The sequence below is a fragment of the Xenopus tropicalis genome, chromosome 5, assembly GCF_000004195.4.
Source record: "Xenopus tropicalis strain Nigerian chromosome 5, UCB_Xtro_10.0, whole genome shotgun sequence".
Classification (NCBI taxonomy): Eukaryota; Metazoa; Chordata; class Amphibia; order Anura; family Pipidae; genus Xenopus; species Xenopus tropicalis.
In genome coordinates this window covers 79507342-79525189 of record NC_030681.2, presented here as the reverse complement: position 1 = coordinate 79525189, position 17848 = coordinate 79507342, and the positions used below count along the sequence as shown (strand labels likewise).

Sequence of the window (17848 nt, the reverse complement as noted above, 5' to 3'; positions counted from 1 at the left end):
CTACACAAGCATAATCAATTAAGTTGGAATGAAATCATTTCCAAATATATATCTTAAGACATTTGATTGATTCGATTTGTTCTATTAATTCTATTCTTTATGAAATACATGCTTTTTCCAATAAGATTTCTTATGTTCTAAGGATCACACATTCAAGCCCCTGCTTAACTGAAATTACTTACAATTTTTAAAAATATTGCAATAGACAGGTTTCTAACTATTTCCAAAATGATCTAAAGCTCTTTTAAGGTTATATGTTGGTTTATTTAATAGGGAAGAACTCTTTTCCTTATTTTGTTGTAATTTTTTAGCATCTCATAGAAAATATTAGCATAAAGTGTATTTGTTAAATGGATTAGGTTGAAAGTTTAGCTATGGCTATCAGATTTCTATTCCACAATTTAAAGAGTGCTCCAGCTCTAAGTAACTGAAATTATTTGTTGATTTTTTCCCCCTGTGTAGACAATTGACCTGCTCTCTCCAACACAAACAAGCCATGTGGCTTATAAAACTCATTCATATTAAGCAGGATTTCTATTGTACGGCTCCCTTTTTGTCTGATTTCACTCAGCCTAAGCAAACTGTCTTACACATCTTAAAACAATTTGGCAATCGGAATTATCAGGCAGGCTTGCCAAAAAGAGTTTGTTTTGTTAATTGCTCTTGTTAAGCCTAATTACTAAATGGGGTGGAGCTGAGGCAAGGGGAGGGAGAAGGGTTGTAGTAAGGGGAAACTTTAAAATCCTTGGTGCAGCCTAGGGAGAAGTCTAGATTTAAAGAGCCATTTGGAGTGTGTGTAAGCAGCAGTAGGTGAATCAGAGCAGACACAAGCTCAGATTGTGCACATGGACTAATACTATGGAATGCTTTTAGTGTTGACTGGATACCTGCTTTATGGAAGTACATCAAGGTAAAAAAAATTGTATTTTAATATTCTACTTTTGCTATTACTAGTACTATTAATACTATTAATAATTTAGGAATTTATTTTATTGCTGTTTGTAACTGTCCATGAATTTTACTGTTGATTGTTTTAAGTTGTTTTTCTATAGACTAATGTTACTCTTAATTTCCTTATAAAAAAAAAACGGAGGGACATTTCTAAGTATTTATATCTATGCTTATGCAGTGATCGATTTAAGCAACCAACCTTAACATTTTTGTATAAACAAACATTGCATTGTGATGGGATTAAAAGCTGAGAGTAATAAGTCCGAAACCTGCCGTGTTCCTGCTTTTTACAACGCTGGGTGCAAGGACTCCCATTGTTTTTCCTTGGCTGAATGAAGATACTGCTCAGTAAAAGTGTTTACTTTCCACCCTTGTTATTTATACTAGTTAATGTACTGTACCAGATAAATCAACTTCCTGAGCTTCATATTTCAACATTGCCCCTTCTAATTTGACACATGGTTTCAGTTTGACACAGTTTTATCAGTAAAGCTCCTGCTGGGTGCTGCCTGCTCCTGCTTTATCACAAAAAAGTGAGTTATCTGAGTTATACTGTTAACAGTCTGACATCCACTGTGCTGAAGATGGATGGCACATACAGTAAGAGGTATACAGTGCTTAACTCCACCAACAAGAGCCCTCCTCACATTGCAGATCAGTGATATTAATAAGAGGCAATAGCCACACATTTAATATTTTCTTGGTCTGACTGTATTAATATTAAATCTGTTGCGCATGTATTTTGTGTGGAAAAACAGAAAGTCTTGGTAAGCAAGTATTATTTAAATTATTAACAAGAGCTGCTAAAAACACTCCTGATGTTAGATCACTTTTTAGAATACATGCATAGGAAAGTTTACTTTTGCTCAAGTAGCAATGTTTTCATTGTCTGGATTATTTTGAGGATGGGGGAATTATTTGTAGCTGCTTCTTGGCAGAATTCGGAAATAATTAAGTCATTGCACAAAATCCCTCTACCAGTTTTCCTTTTTTTTCCGACTATGTCTCAGATGGTGTCACTGTGTGTCTGCCTTGTTCTCTGAGCTTAATGAAAAGTACAGTTTAATCACTGGTGAGCCAAATTGAGCATGATTAGCTGTTATTGCAGATTAGTGTATTGTCTGGTGCTGGGGAATATTGATCTGGATGTGTCTTGTGAGGGGTTGCCCTTGTCTGCTCCAGGCCTAGATACTGTGGTGGGCACAGAAGGGAGGGTGTGACTAGAGTCAGAGAAGCTTCAGGGAAAGATCCAGATGGGCAAGAAGTCTGGCCCTGAAAAGACCATGTCAGGAAGTAGGTCAGGTACTTGTGAGGGGATTATACCAAACACGCATCATCCCCGTGCGGCAGGCGGCAGGGCAAGCAGCATACAATTATGAGGAATTAGAATAGCAAGAAGTAGCGCAGATTTATCAGCTTTAATTGTCTATTGTCAGGACAGGGTCCTTTTTCCAGATCACGACGGCTGCCAACCTCCTAATACCTTTTAATGGACTCTCCATTGTAGGATTATCTGTCTAAGAACAATGTCTTTCTTGAAGACTGGTTGCTTGTTGTCACTACTCCTCAGTGTCCTTTTTTTTCCTTATCTCTTTTGAGTTGCTGCATTTATAGAGGAAGTTTGAAGAGGGCCAGGGAGTTGCACTTCTGTCAGCAACTGTATTCCTTGAGGGGATTGAGAGCTACCTATTGAACATTAACCTTCTTACTCCACCTTCTCTCATTCAGATCCATCAAGAAACAATAGATAGTTTGATAGAATAAGAGATAGCCAAGGACAAACTCTTTTAAAATGCCATTTTATACCTTTATTTTTAAAAGCTTTTCTCACTATTGCATGTTAAATGCTGCAGAGATAGGAATTGGCTATTAAATGAAAAATAAATTCTCCAACTAGACCATCTCATGGATGGTCTGCACATCTTTCTTTTACATTTTAATTCAATTATACACTATGAATATATATAATTCAAATCAAATAACCTAGTTATAATTTATGTAGGTACTTTAATTTTCTACTACTAATTTATAAATAAATACTAGATGGAAATATTGAACATTTGATGTCCATTGGTGTTTAGAAGTGAACCTTTTGCTTCTTTGTCTTAAACCTTAAGAAATAAATCTATTGGAAGACTCTAGTAAAGCTCTATGAACAGAAAACCACAGTTATATAACCAATAATAATAAATATGGGTTGTAAGCTTTTGCAAACAGGGTCACCCAATCGTATTTTTATTTTTTCAAGTCCAGGCTTTGCCCTTTTTCTTTAATATTACTCAAAATTTAAAACCTAATGCTGTTTAACACAAATTAATAGAAATGACTGTACATTATTAAAATGTATGCCAGCACTGTTGTTGCTTGTGTGCATTTTGTCTGCCAGACGGTTAAAGGCATCCAATATTCAGAATTTCGGTTCCCTGCCCTGCTTCTACATTCATTAGATGCAGTTTCAAACAGCCCTGAGAAGGCTTGCATTTGCAAACTTTTCTGTATAAATGCTATTTACCATAAGAAAAGTTGTCCCTTTGCTTTAAGTTTGTTTTGAGTCTTCCGTCTCACTTCTTTTTTCCCCCCATCTCTGTGTTATGAACTGCTAATAGTGAATGAAAAGCTTGGGAGGCATCTGCATCTCAAAGTGTCTTGTTTTTCTTTTCTGTGTAGCTAGAGCCACCTTCAGTACAACTGCATTGTTTCTATGCACTGGGTTGCTGTGAGTCAGCAGCGCTACTTTAACTCTTGCTCACCCTGCTATGAATTGCATTGTTTCACAGCAAGCCTGCAATTGCCAGGGACTTCGTAAAACATTTTTTAAACTGGCTTACTTTTGGCTTAACGCAGCTGTTTGCACAATTTCCGGTAGACTTTGTGCTCTTTGTTGATGAATTTGGACAATTTATTGCCTCCTTTCACAACCCTCTGCAGGCTTAAAAAGCTCACCCTTTTAGATGCTCTACCCCTACCAGTCCTCATGAGAAGAAAAAGGCTCATTTTAGGGCATAGGGATATACCTCCTATTGTGACCCTGCTAACACAAACATACACACTATAGGTTTCTGTGACTCTAAACTACAGCTCCCAGCATGCCCTATAATGCTTAGATTGAAAGCTGTAGTTCAGAAACAGCTGGAGGGATACAAATTAGCTCTTTCTGTGTAGCCAAGGAACTTAGTGTATATGAAATTCTTTGTATGGCAAAAATAACAGCATCTGCGTTGGCTTAGCACATAAAATTTTCATGTATTAATATAAAATATGCATTGTTTTAAAATAAGTTATAGCTACGTGTCCCCTTTGTGCTTTAATTGAACATTTAGTGTAGCCATGCATTAAATAATTCTGTATTTCTTTTCATGAAAAGTTCACAAACCCAGCTAACAAGGGGGAGGTATATACTTCCTCTTTTATTTCATAATTTTTAATCTTGGTTTAAGCTTTCCAACCAATGAAAGTTGCAAGGTATTTGAATACCTTGAAATTTGTCAAGTGTTAGAAGGCTGTGATGAGCCGGCACTAGCCAGAATCCCAGGTAGCCCCACCCTCACTGTGACAGCAGCGTAAGTAAATCACAAGAGCTAATAATAGGAAGAGAAAGGAACCAGTCAGTCTGTTTGGTTTCACATAGACTTCAGTTGTGGCGTAACCCAGAGTCCTCCAGGCAGTCTATCTGTGAGGCAAAAAGCAGAGCACAGAGCACCTGTCTGGCAGTATGAGAGAAAGCAAGCAGGAGGAGAGTCAGTCCAAGGTGTGGAGTCAGCTCCTCTGTGTACTATAATACTACAACCACTGGCAAGACAATGCACTGTGTGTATTTATAAGGGAAGCACCTCCAATGTTGGATTTTTATAGTGAAAATTGTGTGGAAATTGCCTGGTAAGAATTTTTCTCCTTGTGACTTCTTTTCTTTTTCTTTTTTTTCTTTTGTGGTGTCAGCCGAGTAATTTTGTCCTGTTTTCAGTGTATCTGCTTTAAACTTCAAGCTTCTCTTGTGGTGGTTTTGGTTTCTGATCTTTTTTTCTTTATCATTCATGATTGTTTAATGTTTTTTTTTATGTTACTTAGAGTGCAGAGCCCATATACTGTGTAGGCAAATGGAAAACTCAATGTAACACCTTTTTATCTAGAAACCCTGAATATTTAATAGAGATGATTATTAATCAGAACATGATATTTTAATTGTATTGTTGGATTTGGTAGAGGCATGTATAGACAAATCAGTTTATTTGATTTAAATAATACCTTATGGCATAAGGATTAGTGTGTAATGACATGTGGTTATTTTATCCATAGTAATAGAAAAGGTTTTTGCTGAACTGAGACGTACTGAGTAGCTGTGGATCTGCCTGCTCTAGTACTCTGCCAGTGCTGCATGTACTTGTTGAATGTGAAGGAGTTAAGCGAGACCCCTTTCTAGTTATCTAGGAGGGATCCTGGCAGGATGTAGGGATTTTTTTTTTTTAATACCCTCGGCAGGATGAAAAAGAAGACGTCAGAGGACTTAGGTTGTTTTGAAAGTTGTTTGCGAGCTGGAAGCTGGTGGGAAAGTTCAGGCTTCCCCATTCGGAAGAGACAGGCTGAGTTCCGCTCCTTGTAGCATGCAATTTCCATTTTTAGCTTCATTCAGACGTAGACAACGGCTTCTTCCTCTTCCTTTCCTTGTTTGTGACACTTTCCAAGGCACTGATCCCAAAAGACACACAGTGATCTTGCTGCCACAACTTGTAGCATTCTTAGATAGAGAATAGAAGATACAAGAAATCATGCAACAGTTTTCTTAAGGTATCACAGGTAGGTGACAAGGTGGCCCCTGTGTGTAGCAGCTAGGAAGAAAGATGCTATGAAATGCACAGAAAAACTGCATTTTGTTAGTTTTTATGTTTTTTTTTCTTCTTTTTTTTACCTTTTTTTTCCTCCCTTGGATATTACTCTTCTGTATCAGCTATGCATTAAGTACCAAGGTACCACAGACTGAAATATTACTCACACTGTCTCAGAGAAAACCACATCATCTGATGGACTTTGTATTTTTATTCCTCCTGTCTCTCCTTTTCCAGGCTGCCACACAGCAAACAGCAATTACAGGTTCTGATACTCCCTGACAGGAGGAAACATACTAAACAATGAAAATGGATATGGAAGGAATTGATATGACGTTGTGGTCAGAGACTGAATTTGAAGAAAAGTGCACATATATTGTGAAGGATCACTCCTCGGACAGCAGCTCAGAGGGCAGTAATGTAGCTCAGGCACAAGCATCTTTGCCCAGGAATCTGCTTTTCAAATATGCATCAGGATGCAAAGAGGTAAGAGCTCAAAGCTTTGTTTTGTCACTTGTTAAGTCACTGTTAAGATTAAGCCATCTCCTAAAGATGTGCAAATGTCTTTTAATATGCGTATAGCTGGACAATTAAGGCAGTTCTTGATAGTAAACATTATTAGAGATAATGTTCCCAGAGGTTATTCCACCAGACAGCATAGAACGATCACCACTTCGGCATTCAGAAATATTAGTATTCTTTTTTTTTTCCTTTTCAGAATCTAGATAACTCTCCCCTAATTTAAAATTGAATAGTAGTGAATTATGGCATTGGTATCACTTTAGAGTAATTCCCCTGACCAAAGAGCTGCTTTGTTTTGCCCTGAGAACAATCCTTTTCTGAATCTAAGAGTAGGTGCATTCTTCAGATTTTTTGTTTTATAAGGGCTGTGAAGTGTGCTCAGATGAACAGGGGTCTGTTTACATTTTTATAAGGCAATAATAGGTGTGCTAGTGCATTCCACTCCAACTGGGACACCAGCTTTACACTTTTTGCTGTAATTCCACAAATCTAGGCTTTTGCTAACTAAGTCACATAATAAAGTCAACATATTGTGCTAAACTGTAGAAATACATGGTTCTATGTTTTGCTCGTATATATAGCTTTAAGAAAATCACCTATTTTCTTAATACACAAAGTGAATTCCCAATACAAAACTATTTAAGGACCATCTTTTAATTTCTATTCATAATATTAATTTGCTCTGACCTATATTTGCAACAAGACAATGTCTTTTTACATAGCTTCATCTTAATTATTATGGAGGTTATATGATTTTCTGTTGTTTATCAAAGAATTGGTTTATTCCAGTGTCAAATGCCTATTACTGAGGTATTTTTTTATCCTAAATAACCTAGAGCATAAAACATAATGGAAAGCATTACTCTTCTGTCAGATATGTTGTTAAACCTGCAGAGAAAATGCTTTGCCCTCAGTGGACAATGGTTAAGAGATAACAACTGTATATTTAGGTCATTTGTAAAGTCTCTACTTCTAGCTGTACAGAGACTAGGCTTATTTATGGACCATCATTTAGTCCAGACGTTTATGCCCTGTAACACTAATTTATTAGAAATAAGCAGATTTTCAAACTGAGCAGCTGCAATTTTATATAGTATTAAACAGTGTTTTACATTTCCCCAGCTTGTAAGCACTGCTTATATTGGTTTTGTATAATTTAAGGTGCCGCAGTGCTGTGGGCTTGAGGGTCTGCTTAGACTTGTTTTTCAGTGGGTGCTTTAAACCTTCCTTATTACCCTACTCTAGATACTTCTTGGTTTGTAAGTGAAAGATGAGTTACTGTTTTTTGTCTGTGATGCCACCGGTTGTCAGGTAGCACTCCAACAGCCAACATAATGACAAAGATTGATTTTTTCTAATTGATACAGAGGTCAGTGCCGCTTGTAAAGAAACTGGATAAATTCTGAAAGGAGTGGGGGGGGGGGGACGAGAACATGCTAAAAGCCCTCTGCCTCCTCTCTGGAAGTGTTTATAGAAAAGGCCTTGCCCCAGCAATGAATCATTGGGATCTCTGGTCAGTTCCAGTGGCAGTTTCATTCCAGTTAGATTAGCAGTATTTTAATGGATTTCTAAATACTCATGAGTAAAAAAGAGCATTAGTTTGGGCAGTCTGCATTTCCACTGCCTTCCAACAGGTCTTGGCCCATTTTTTACCTAATCTATTCAAAAAGTATTGCTTTTTAGCTAATCTGTTAATCAATCAAAAGTAAACACCATGCTTGTTAAATAGAGCGGGTTTCTAAATCTTATCTCTGAGTCTGTTGTTTCCACTTAAAACCAAAATTAATTTCCTGCTAAGGAAACCAGGGCACCTTATACTCTTAAGGGATAGGTAGCTCTTTGCTTAGAATTGCAAGCGGATCTATGTAGCCCAGTGATGTTTGACATGCTGTGTCACTGAAACTTCAGCACCAGATGTTTTTCACTTGACTCTTTCAAGTAAGGGGGTTTTCAAGAAATTCTCACCAATGAGATATGCTAATGACTGCACTGATATGGAAAATATCTTACATGAAAGAGTTGTGGGGAAGTTTGAAACACAACTGGTCATGAACTTTAAAGTGCTGGGTGAAGGCTGAACATTTTGCAGTATCTGCATCTATCAGAACACTTTGCCTGCCCCCCCGCAACGAAGTTTAATCTGACAATCGCTATTTCACCTCATATTCCCTTGGCATTTTCCTTAAAGTAGCATTCTATTAGAGTAACTTGTTACTTTTATAAAATCATCTCTGGGCAACTGTAGAAGAATTACAGCATATTTAACCCAACTTTACACTGTTGCAAATCAGTCCTTTAAATGAGAGCCTCTCTAGAAATACATGAATCTGAGCATTGTCTGAGCATTTGTTCAGAGCATCTAAACCTTTGTCTATATTGCCCTCTGTTGGCGATGTCATCCTCCCCTACTTATGAATGGGCTATGGAGATCAATCCAGAGAGTGCTACTGGTTTAACAAGGGCTGAAAACCTGTGTGAAATGTGTGATCATGGATCATGCAGATTTGTGAATTCATTTAAATACCTATGATACACACACTTGGCATTTATTACAATCCATAATTAGAATCTTTATAGAGCGCCAGCATTATGTTTTTGCAAGTCACAGACATCAGGTGCTCATGATTCAATTTAATCTGACCTCTCTGGGCTTCAAATATCACACCAGAGAAATTGCATGGCCTCCAAAGATGACCTGGAAAATAATTTATATGGTTGTGCTGTTGTAATTACTACAGAGAGCTGCTAAAACATTAAGTGCTAAAGTAGCTTCAGAACATATTTTGAGTATAATTTTTTCAGAACAAGTTGTATGGTCAGCTATGTTTTCCAAGCCTTATAAATGTTAAGTGGACATCACTATTATTCATTTCTAACACACCATTGTAGTTTGTGCTAAACAATTGCTACATCTGTCAAATATTTATTATATTTTTTAGCAATGTGCTGCTAGTGTCTTAGCAGCTAAGCAGAGGGCAGCTTCAGTTTTTTTTAAATATTCTGTAAAGATCATCATATTATTCAGTTCTGTTTCAAACATATATATGGAGTAATGCACCCTTTCCTGTAAAAGGATATAATGACCCTCCAAGGAGTTCATTTACAGAATATATAGACAGCATGCTTTTATACAGGCTTAGGACAGTCACTGCTAATATTATTACTAGTTACTCCTATAGGCCACAGAAAACTTACTTTTTATGTTAGATTGTATAGATATCTAATTTTAATATAGAAATATCTGGAATTTAATAAATATTGGATCTGGATAATAATAAATAGTGTCCCTCAGTTTCTTTTTATGTTTTAATACAACTTTGCCGAAGTGTTTGTTGTATCTTTCATGTTTTCACTGAGCTTCCATTGCCTTATCACTAGTTTATATCAATCTCTAATCATACATTTTCCTTTTCTTGTAAGGTGATTGGAGTAGTAAGCAAAGAGTACATACCAAAAGGAACACGGTTCGGACCACTTGTAGGGGAAATCTACACAAATGACACTGTTCCAAAGAATGCGAACCGAAAATATTTTTGGCGGGTGAGTTTAAAAGAGAGATAATCTTTGCTAAAAGCAATCAAATCAGTAAATGGTTATACATGAAATGGAAAAAAAAAGTTGTTGCCCAGCTCAAGGCTTGAGAAATACAGTATATTTTATAGATAGTATTTTTTATAGATCATTTTTTTTCTGGTTATCTTGCAAAGATTATAAATAAGTGTCCACTTCCTATAACAGCCTTGGCCAGGTTAAGTGTTAACAACACCCCTGCTTCCAGCTTTGGTGGCATGAATTTTAATTAGGTATTGTAAGGCCAGTATATTCTTTCACCCATCTATGATCTAGTTCATTTTATTATTAGATAGCTGTAGCATTACTGGCATCCATTTCCTTGTAAGACACCTTCAAGTTGGTCTGTGTATGCCTATAAAGGAAACAGTGGCAAATCATTTCCCATATGATGCAATTCACATCCTGGCATTGCTGGCTGCGATGGGAACATCTAAAAAAATGCAAACTTAACAGCATCTCATGTATTGAGAGAGAAAGAGAGAGGATGTGCGGGGTTGAGTAAACCCCTTAAGTGACATTATTTCTTGTAACTGAGCTGTGAGTCAGCACATTCTCTCTGCTTCGTAGAACATGGAAACATCATGAGTTGGGGTAGTAGTTTCTTTCTTTGTAAACATGTGACCTCACATTACTGCCTATTTCGTGCTCAAGCCAAATGGTACAAACCTTATTTTCTGGTAAAACTAAAAGGGATAATGTAATCACATTATTTTCTCCCTTGTTTATAATGCCATTTAATGTTTAACACAGAGTTTATTAAAGCTGTGTGCCAGGTTTATAATGGCTCTGTTATTTTCTGTCACAATTCAAATTTGATATATCTATGTAGTTTAATGCATCTGTTTACTTTGCCTGAGCGGAATCTTCTCATCTCATTGTTAAATCAACCACAGACATTCCAAGCAGCAGCGTAGTAAATGTTAGATGCATTTGATCCATGAGCCGGTCCAGACAATTGTTGTTTAAATATGTAATAGGCAGTGTATTGGAGCAACAATTTCCTGACACACCAGTGCAGTTGTGGGTGCAGGTGCCATTTCCTGTCCGCAGAAAATGGATTTCCCTATGAAAGCATAAAAAGTGTATTTTAAAACTTTTGTTTTTTAAAAACTGCACGATCCTTTACACCGGGTTTCAGTTAAAATGAAAACATATTTTATTCTGACTACATTAAGTCCGTGAACTGACCACCATAGTTTCCAAAAGGGATTGTTGTGCAACACCACAGCAGTATGAGAAAGCTGTGTTCCTTGAAGTCTACAAACCTGGGTGAACCAGGAAAGACCACTAATCCTCTCCAGTTCACACAGCCCTGTTCCATTTTCTCACAATTCATACGCCACAGTAATTCATGCACAGCACTGCAGCGCAGCCACATGTATTTCCCCCTTTTCATTTACAGGAAATTGCTTTAAAAAGAAAGTGATTCTTCATTTTTCTGTAGCATTTCTCATCTATATCTGGCTTGCATTTTGCAATAGACTGCAGCTCAAAAAAAATCCTTTTTCCTTAAAAAAAGAAAAAGTAATTTGAATATATTTTACAGCATTCTTCTGACATTTTATTCACAAGTAATATTTATTTGAAAAAAAAAAAAACTGCAGAAAAGAGCTGATCTCTTGTAATTCAGTTTAGGCAAGTATTAGAGGTAATTTAACATTAGTATAGAACTAAAAGCTGCATTGCCATTGAACATGACTTTCTACGTGTGCAGGGTAGTCTGCCGAATACATAGCGGTTCATTGACCAGAACACAATCAGCCGCTTTCATGTGCGCCAGGCCTGTCCTTCCCTATAGTCTCACTTTCATACGCATAACAATGTGCTAAAAGAACCAAGAATCGTTTTGTCTTGTGGCATTTTCACTCTGACTAATTATATGCTATCTTCACTCTCTCCATTGTTTTCTTTATTTTTAACCTGGCTATTAGTTGGGGATTTTTTTTTTGTTCATTTCTAACACAAAGTAGTAACACAAGACTCTGCTTGTTTTCTGAGAGGAAAAGTGACTGTGTTGGGTAGGAATGAATGACACTGTTGGCCTTGTCCCAGCTTTGCTTATTGTTATGGCAGGTGAAGTTCACCTTTGCTACACCCAGTGTTCAGACAAAAGGGCTGCATTCCAAGTATTTATGTAAGTGTTGCTACAGTCTAGTGGAAGAGAGTACCGGTAAAAAGGAGAATTAGGTATGACGAGAATTTGTAAGAGAAAACTTTTCTCTTATAGTGCTGTTATTGTGCAAAAAGGTACTTCGGCAAGTAAGCTTTTACTCCGAAATACTCTAATAACTATTTACATTAGAGTGCATTCCAGAAATTCTACAATATTTGTTACATGGCACCTTGCAAATTTGAAATCAGTGTGTGTGTATGTGGGTCATACAAGGTATACAAAGTCATATTATTTTAAACCAACCTATAACTGACAGCCACATCTCCACCCTTTCCTGTAAGTCTATTTTTGTGCCCACATGGCAAGCAATCCCTTTATATGAAATTAATAATAATGTCCACTTTCATGCTGTTTTTTTCATTCATTTGTCATCCTCTAAATTGAATCTTTCTTTGTTTTCATCCCAGATCTATTCAAATGGTGAATTTCAGCACTTCATCGATGGTTACAATGAAGATAAGAGCAACTGGATGCGCTATGTCAACCCAGCACACTCTCTTCAAGAGCAAAACCTTGCCGCCTGCCAGAATGGCATGAACATCTATTTTTACACCATTAAGCCTATACCAGCCAACCAGGAACTTCTGGTGTGGTATTGCCGGGACTTTGCTGACAGACTTCACTATCCTACTTCTGGAGAACTTGTAGTGAATCTCCGTAAGTAGACTAAGAAAGAATGATTGGAATGCTAGCACTGCCTATGTGATCTAATAATAAAACCTAGAATTAAAAGGGTGTATCTACCTTTTTAATAAGGGACATTTTGCATTTAAATACCATCTAGTGAATCTGGATAGGTGTGTTGCTACTGCTCAGTGAAAAGAAGTTCAGATCATTCTATTAGAAGTCATCCTTTAAAACATGTTAGCAAATTTTAAGGGCACCAAAAGAACACCCAGTTAAGCACTTTAAAGGCCCCAATAAATAGGAACATTTTATTTATTCTTAACAGAGAGTTAAAATTGTTCACACGTTAGCAGACACCACATAAACCCAAGATCTGTGTCTTTTTTTTTAAGCAAACCAACTGAGGCAACTTCTTCAGAATTTCAACTCAACTTCCTCTCTTAGGGTAAAACCTGATTGCATCTATTGATGCATCAGACGTATCTCTCCATCTCGCGTTTACTGTCAGTTTCTTGGTTGTTGGGTTCATTTTTTTTTTTAAACATAACTTTCACCTATGTGGCTTATTTGAAGCGGAACATTTTGAGGGTGCTAATTCTTTCAGTACAGAAGTGCAAGTAGATAATGCACTTAGTCAGGCTACTTAACCGTTAGTAATATCTTTTTATCTGTGAAACATTTACACCTAGCTACTAATCTAAGTGAATTAAAATGTTAACTTTTACTAGAATATACTGCTGCATAGTCAAATGATAAAAAGTGTTTCATTTAAAGGAACCAACCAGCAAATTTATTCAAATAGAAGTGAAATGTTTCTGACTTCTTCCTCCTGCATGTTTGCTCTTTTACTTTTTATTTGAAGAAATTACACCTGATAAGTTGTGGTGTCACTCTAGTAACCCTAAATACTACCCAGTCAGTTCCTTTAGAAACTCAGAAATTGCTTGAGGTCTATGGTACAAAAAGTATGGCATTTAAGTGCCAAAAACTTTCCACTCCCTCAGTCCCCTGTGCTAGGGAAACAAATAACCATTTATCTGGAGTACAAAGCCTGACAATTCACTAAAACTTAACAATGCATTGTTTTAAATCCTGGTCATCATACCAAGCATATGAGAATTATTACCCTTAATTAACGTTATTTGTCTTTTTACATTTCAGAACAAAGCCTGACCATTAGAGAGGAGAAAAGGAAAGAATTGACTCAGCAGAAAAACACTCCAAAAAAGGAGCACAGCGTGAAAGAAATCCTAAGGGATACAACAAGCCACTTGAAACACAAGGACAATCTACTGAGCTCTATGTCTGCAATCACCCCAGAAAAAGAAAAAGTGGATGTGCATAAAAACTGTAGCCCTGAAAGGACTTTCTTCCCTAGGGTAGTTTACCCATTCCCCTCTCACATTCATGAAGACTATTTAAAGGCATCTGTAGGCTATAACATGGATAGACAAAATTATCTGATGCATTCACCAATTCAGCCATCCACAACACCAAGTCCTTCATCAAGAAGTAGTCCTGACCAAAGTTTTAAAAGTTCAAGTCCTCACAGTAGCCCTGGATCAGCAGTTTCACCTCATCATCCACTGCAAGATCACAAAGAATTCTACCCATTCATCAACAGACCATATAATACTGAAGGTTTGGGGTCATTTCCAACTTATGCACCCCCAACAAGTCACCTGCCTCCATTTGTATCCTCCTACAATTCAACGTATTCTAAATATTTATTACCACCATATGGCATTGGCTGCAATGGACTAAATTCATTGAACAATATTAATGCTATTAATAATTTCAACCCCTTCTCAAGAATGTACCCAGTTTACAGCAGTATGCTAGCGGGAGGAAGCCTCCCTCACCATTTGCTAACCCATGCTGCCCTCCCTGGTTCCTTACCACACGAGGGAGGACGTAGATTGCTGCAACCTGAGCTGCCACGAGACTTCCTTATTCCTGCACCCAATAGTGCCTTCTCCATCACAGGTGCTGCTGCAAGCATGAAAGACAAGCAGAGCAGTCCCACAAGTGGATCACCAACTGCTGGCACAGCTGCATCCTTGGAGCACATAATGCAACCTAAACCTACCTCAGCAGTGATGTCCACAAGCAGTGAGGAAGCCATCAATCTCATTAAGAGCAAAAGGAATATGACTGGTTATAAGACTCTCCCATACCCACTGAAAAAACAAAATGGAAAGATCAAATATGAGTGTAATGTTTGCTCAAAAACATTTGGACAACTCTCAAACCTCAAGGTAAGCATCTGCTTGCTGTGCTATGTTGTACTTCTCATTTTCCATCTACAAAGCTAGAATACTGATGATCTGGGAACAACATATTCAATTGATTGTATTTCCCTCTTTAGGTGCATCTTCGGGTACACAGTGGGGAGCGACCATTTAAATGTCAGACTTGCAACAAAGGATTCACTCAGCTGGCGCATTTACAGAAGCACTTTTTGGTACACACAGGGGAGAAACCTCACGAATGTCAGGTGAGTAAGCAACATACAAAAAAACTGAAATTGTTTTAAACACTTCTGACTCTTTTATAGTACCTAAGATATGCCATTATCCATTATTGTTTAATTAATGCACCATACTTTGTTAAATGGAGATAACAATTAACAAATGCAGTCATTTTGGAGGGGTATAATAGCTAGTATAACTAAGCACATTAAGGGAAATGAATGGCCCCATTTTCAAAAGCTGCTAAAATATAAAGATATTTTGGAGATACATGTTTACTGACATATGTATTCTTCTCCTCTCTCTCTCTAGGTTTGTCATAAGCGGTTCAGCAGCACAAGCAATCTTAAGACCCACTTACGACTGCACTCTGGAGAGAAGCCCTACCAGTGCAAGCTGTGCCCTGCAAAGTTTACTCAATTTGTTCATCTCAAACTGCACAAACGTCTTCACACAAGAGAAAGGCCACACAAATGCATTCATTGCCACAAGAGCTACATCCATCTCTGTAGCCTCAACTTCCATATGAAAGGCAATTGCCCTGTATCTCCAAGGTTGGGGGTGTCTCGGGAAGACCTGAACCGAATGAATGAAGAAATTGAAAAGTTTGACATCAGTGACAGTGCAGACCGGTTAGATGATATGGAAGATATGGACATGTCTCCTGCTGTGGAGAAAGAAATAATGACTCTTCTCAGGAGAGAGATAGATGGTGCAAGTATGAAAATGTCTGTCTCAAGGAATGTGGGCAATAATGGACTTCTCACGTCTGGTTGCAACTTTTATGACCGATCTGATGCAGTAGTAACAAAGTTGCCTCTTAGCTCTCCACTACCTCTGTTACCTGTGAAGGTCAAACAAGAATCTATCGATCAAATGGACTCTTAACAGACAGAAGAATTAAGTGTTATTTATGGGGTCAGGATACTCGTAGCAATTATTTGTATATATTTATATCGATATGTCATTCTGTTGGCCTGGGAAGGTAAAACTCTCTCAAGAGGCCTAACTGAAAAAGAAGGATCTCCGAGATAACTACTCTCAGGGCATGGAAAGAGGCAGGGAAATTTGTGTATTGCCTACTCACTTATTAATTTTATCACTGAAAGACAATCATGTATCTATAATTATTTGTCAGTGAAAGTACTTCATAATTTATTATGCAATTTATCATACTAAAAGCAATAATTATCAAATGTTTACAATGAGGGAAAAAATCATTGTAATTTGAATATATATATATATATTTATGTATATATGTTTCATGTGGCCATTTATGTAGATATTTTCTAAACATTATAAGTTACAAAAGAAACAACAGAAAACCTAAGATTTGAGAAGTATTTATCGGATCTGCATACCAAATGAACAATTTTTGTTGCCAAAGCTGCACATGAGACTTGTTGGATCCTTTTATTGAAGGTTTTGCCTTTTAAACCCCCTCCTCCACCAATGGTTTTATTTATTGAACATTTTTTTAATGTATTGGTCATTAATAACTGGAATTTGGTACCCCCAGTGCACAACATTGCACTTGTTAAATGTTCAGCGCCACACAAGTAGCCCAACATGGACAGGACTATATGTGTGGAGCATGGCACAAGTCTGAAGAAAAGGGAATGGGATTTATGTATATGCAAACATAATTTAATAAATAAGTAAGAACCCTTACAAATTCTGTAAGGAGGGAGTTTTGAGCTTGGGCATGTAGTCCAATCCCATGAGAACCACCTCCAGCCCCAGATATGGATAATATTCCAGTTGAAGACACGGGTAATTTGTATGTTACTGGCATACTAATCTCCCCTCCCCTTCTCTGTATTTCTCCTTTCTTTTTTTCTCTGTCTCTCTCGCTGAGTCATTTCCTTCAGTATTTTGTGTTTTGTACATTTATTTGTTGTGTTTAACTTAAATGAATATGAAAAGGGCATTCGACAATTTACCTCAATGCTTGTGTCCAGTGGCGCAGGAAATAAGTTGGTTCAACTACAGTTTTGTGATTTCAGAGAAAAACCAAATATGCGCAGGTTGAAAACTGCATACGCTTTATACTACTACTTTGCTTTGTTTTTTCACTCCAAAGATATTCTGTTAGTCACAGATCGTGGTGAACAGGATTTAAACGATATAAAACCTAAGAAAATGATGCTTTATGGCATTATATTGTCTAGCAAGAATTTCATTCTGATGCCTTCCTCTAAACCCATGCCGAGATAACCAGGAAAGGTACAAACATTACAGCTTTAAAAGATCCATGTAGTCCACGTGCAGGCCATGGTCTGACTTTATGTAGCAAGATCTAAAGTATTAATGTAATATATACCAAAGTATCACTAATGTGACTGGACACTTGCTCCCCTTACTTGTTGCCAGTAGTGCTTTTCTGTATTCACGTCAAAGACTTTAATGTATCAACTTTTTAAGACTTCTTGTTTCACTAGAATTTTATTACATGTGAATGTAGCAAACAGTGGTTTCTCCTTTTTTTTTTAACTTCTTAAGAAGAAAATTCTGACCAAAGTTTAACAGGCTTTTTACTTTGCTAGAACAACAAAAAATTATGTTTACATATTGGTTTACAATGTTATTTATGTGCAAATTGTCAAAAATGTAAATTAAATCTAAATGTGCATTTCTTTATACATCTGTCTTTTATTATTTCTTAGCGTCAGCCATCATTTAGAAATGGCTAAGGAAAAGGTTATTCCTGA

General features: G+C 37.1%; 2 protein-coding genes across 5 annotated transcripts in view; one reads left to right on the top strand and one right to left on the bottom strand.

Moving 5' to 3' along the window:
* The window catches only part of atg5 (autophagy related 5), a 199050-nt gene that overhangs the window by 57221 nt on the left and 123981 nt on the right, over positions 1-17848 (bottom strand). The gene's annotated exons all lie outside the window — the stretch shown is intronic.
* Positions 767-17779, top strand: prdm1 (PR domain 1). Of its 3 annotated transcripts, none has more exons than XM_002937157.5 (7): positions 767-910; positions 6009-6257; positions 9714-9833; positions 12447-12696; positions 13828-14924; positions 15035-15163; positions 15450-17779. In XM_002937157.5, exons 2-7 carry the CDS (start codon positions 6075-6077, stop codon positions 16023-16025), a joined length of 2355 nt encoding a protein of 784 aa, XP_002937203.1. In that variant the 5' UTR covers positions 767-910; positions 6009-6074; the 3' UTR covers positions 16026-17779. The 3 variants fall into 3 exon arrangements, with proteins under 3 accessions (XP_002937203.1, XP_004914605.1, XP_012819003.1); XM_004914548.4 differs by lacking the exon at positions 767-910 and adding an exon at positions 4268-4827; XM_012963549.3 differs by lacking the exon at positions 767-910 and adding an exon at positions 4853-5742.

Bases quoted from the DNA above. Each gene is read 5' to 3' on its own strand.
- prdm1 (XM_002937157.5), top strand. From the start codon at position 6,075: ATGAAAATGGATATGGAAGGAATTGATATGACGTTGTGGTCAGAGACT. The intron at 6,258-9,713 runs GTAAGAGCTCAA...TTTTCTTGTAAG, and splicing joins ATGCATCAGGATGCAAAGAG to GTGATTGGAGTAGTAAGCAA. The intron at 15,164-15,449 runs GTGAGTAAGCAA...CTCTCTCTCTAG, and splicing joins AGAAACCTCACGAATGTCAG to GTTTGTCATAAGCGGTTCAG.